General features: G+C 40.0%; 1 protein-coding gene across 1 annotated transcript; it reads left to right on the top strand.

The window, feature by feature from the left end:
• Positions 1 to 659: 659 nt before the first annotated feature.
• Positions 660 to 1651, top strand: LOC147895195 (uncharacterized). Its single transcript, XM_087383328.1, has 5 exons — positions 660 to 800; positions 893 to 952; positions 1064 to 1128; positions 1215 to 1308; positions 1565 to 1651. Exons 1-5 carry the CDS (start codon positions 660 to 662, stop codon positions 1649 to 1651), a joined length of 447 nt encoding a protein of 148 aa, XP_087239454.1.
• The last annotated feature ends 1530 nt before the right edge of the window (positions 1652 to 3181 follow it).

The raw sequence follows: 3181 nt of genomic DNA, 5'->3' as shown, positions 1-3181 counted from the left end.
TTAGGAGCCCTAGGAAGCGAAGCGTAATCGAGACTTCGAGGAACCACGGTTCCATTGTAACGCCATGGTACCACGGAAAGAGGTACACTAGATGCGGGCCAAGTAGGATGGGGCTCTGCTCCACCAATGTCAAGGTTGTATCGGGGGAGCTCAGCTGAATGAGGAAAACGCCTCTCCAATAGATGGTGACCTCTTGAATGTGGACGCCCTCTAGTGCCAAGCTCGCTTGGATCCACTCTTGCACTTGTCACCTTGTGATATGAGGCCCACAATTCTGCCTACAATCGCCTTGTCCTAAAGGGACTGAACGGGGCATATTATTTGTAATTAATAAAATCAAGTATGTCCCGCCATAACGAGGCATCGATGGGCATATTATTTGTAATTAATAAAATCAAGAATAGGCTCAATCAGTTAGTAATTAGTAAAATGGTTAACAATCGGGACTTAAAATGAAGAATACGCTCAATCAGTTACAACTATGGCTCTGCCTACCTGAATTTCGCCATCGTTGATTCACCGGCGTTGTGGTGTTCTTGCAGTCTTTGCCCTCGTCGGAATCAGCAAATGCCAATACATTGATTATAGTTGAACAAGATTGGTTGCATGTGCTCTTACTTTCAGAAACTTTGCCTTGGTTTTAGCTTTATGATCAGAGAATGGACCCTTTCACATTCGGATTGCTTGCTCCTCCAGCCCGCTCTGTGAAGATTGAACCAGAAGCATACTTGCAAACTGACAATCTAGGTCCGGAAGACCTTGAGCACCTTGAGAGGGAATTGGAAGAAGCGAAACAAAAGGTGACCATTCACGTGTCACTTAACACTTAGAGAAATCTGTCAAGCCGTGGAATAATAGGCGCATCAATCGTTTGTTTGATTGTCTGAAGCAGATACTCCTTCTACGGGCACAGGAGCAGCAGCGAGATAGGTCATCTCCCAGGGAAACGAAGGTATGCAATCTTCTCTTTGGAGGTATAAAGTTTTCTTGTTAGAAAATACTGTGCATTGAACAGGATTGGACTCTGTATTGATTTTTGAGTGACCAATCTCACCGTCACCAGATGGGGTCCGAAAGCCGATATTGGACGACAGAAGAACGGCAAAGGTTCGAAAAGGCCTTGAAAACGTAAGTTGACTGACGAAGGCCAGACGTGTGTTTCTTGCAAACTGCCATTTGGGTCTAATCTAAGTGGCCTAGACATGTTCTAGCAGATTTGGAACGGACTTTGTAGCAATCGCTAAGTTTGTTGGAACCAGAAGCTCGACTCAAGTTCGGACACATGCTCAGAAATACTATGCAAAGCTTGTAAGCATATGATAAAAATCTCCTTGATTTCTTGCATCTAATCTCAGAAATGGTATGTGCAAATGAGTGAACCAAGGGGCAGACAAGCGCTCTGATTTGTTGTACCTCTCAAATTTTGGTTCCGATATATGTCTGTGGGATAAGCTTTAAATGATTCTCAATTGTCTTACACGTGCAATACTTTTCCTGAAAGAGCATTAAATGCTTGGCTCTTAGATTGCCTGTTGAATTTGAAGAATGAACTCTTGCTTTGCAGATAAGAGATTATAAGCGATCTGGTAAGACACAGACAGCTGCAAAGGACTCAAAAAGGATGATGAACACAGCATCGATGCAATACTAGGAAGCTGCAACCTTCCTAGTAGGGTGATGTTTGTTGATGATAAGGAGCAACCTTAATGCATCTTGGGAGACTGCCTCTTCCTAATTCACGTGATAAAAAAGTTTTTTCCATGCTTCTCTGTCTCACCTTCCACTTCAAGTGTCTTTCAAGTGTCAAGTCCAAGTGTCTCTTATTTGGATTTCAGCTTCTATGGTCTGGATCATGGGTCTACGTGCATTCTTTGTCCAACTTCGAGTTCTTTTCTACGAATTATGGTAAGTCCATTATTTAGATTTCCACTTCTCCATGTATGTGAGATAGCTCCAATTGCTAGAAGCATGCATCCTAAAGCATAAACATCTTTTGGGACAACCTTGCTTCATGTGATAGCTCCTTGACTTAGAGACGAGATATTTTGAAAACTCATCACAATGTTAAATCTCTTATAGATGACATATACGAAGGTGTCCAAGGTTCTAAGATGTTTATTAGAGTAGGCTTTGTTACTTGGAGGCTTAGGGTAGGCAGTGCTTCAAGAGCACATGGGTTCTTGATCTCTAACTAACTCCTCTTTGAATATCTTTATCTTGCGTCCGTGATTTCTAATTCATTGCAAGCCTAGTTGTCGAGAAGCATATGCATGTTTCTATGACTTTTTACAAAGATGTGGGTTGCTTCCTTCTTTTCTGGACAAGAAAGAATTTATTAATTTTCCCAAGGTTCTAAGATGATTATTAGAGTAGGCTTTGTTACTTGCAAGCTTAGGGTAGTTATTGCTTCAAGAGCACATGGGTTCTTCATCTCTACCTAACTCCTCTTTGAATATCTTTATCTTGCGTCCCTGATTTGTAATTCATAGCAATAAAAAATGCTATGATTTTTTTGGCCCATAAGCATAGAGCTACATTTGGGAAAATTGTTAAATTCCATTTTTTTCCAGGAAAAAAGGAAGCCACCCACATCTTTCTGAAAAGTCATAGAAACATGCATATGCTTCTCGACAGCTTCCTTAAACTTATGTGGCCTTGCCATAAGCCATGAGTTTGTGTGCTTTTGTCACTACACATAATTGTATAAGCTGTCTAGAAGTTTTTTGATTATCTTGTCCATATATATGTGTCTTTTCAATTATCTCCTTACCTCCATTTCAATCTTTCATTCTCTCTCCAAGCCTTCCATGCTCTTGCTTATCATCTCTCTATGTTTTAAGCCTATTTCTATGATTTTGTAGTAATTAATGCATGCTCCAAAAAAGAGAGCTTCCAAAGGAGATATATATGGAAAAAGATATTGTAAGTTTTGTTATGCAAATAATGTGATACATCTTTGCAAACTAAATGGACTATTAAAACTCCTCATGCACAAGTAAGAAATGCAAAGATTAATGCAATACTTCTATGTTCATTCACCTAAAAAAGAACCTTCTCTTTACTTCTGAGTTCATTCTTATGGAGCCTTAAAATTGGACATGGTACAACAAGAAATCAGTTCAAATGTTTTCATGGAAAAGTTTTGGATTGAAAAGAGTAAGGAGCATGGATTTGAAGTCCA

This window comes from Dipteris shenzhenensis, chromosome 13 (genome assembly GCF_047967505.1).
Source record: "Dipteris shenzhenensis isolate YYH24624 ecotype China chromosome 13, Dip_SZ_1.0, whole genome shotgun sequence".
NCBI classification, from domain to species: domain Eukaryota; kingdom Viridiplantae; phylum Streptophyta; class Polypodiopsida; order Gleicheniales; family Dipteridaceae; genus Dipteris; species Dipteris shenzhenensis.
The sequence above is the reverse complement of the archived record's forward strand: the minus strand, read 5'-3'. Positions and strand labels throughout refer to the sequence as shown.

Coding starts and splice junctions, on each gene's coding strand:
- LOC147895195 (XM_087383328.1), top strand. CDS start 660: ATGGACCCTTTCACATTCGGATTGCTTGCTCCTCCAGCCCGCTCTGTG. Junction 953..1,063: donor CATCTCCCAGGGAAACGAAG/GTATGCAATCTT, acceptor CACCGTCACCAG/ATGGGGTCCGAAAGCCGATA. Junction 1,129..1,214: donor TTCGAAAAGGCCTTGAAAAC/GTAAGTTGACTG, acceptor ATGTTCTAGCAG/ATTTGGAACGGACTTTGTAG.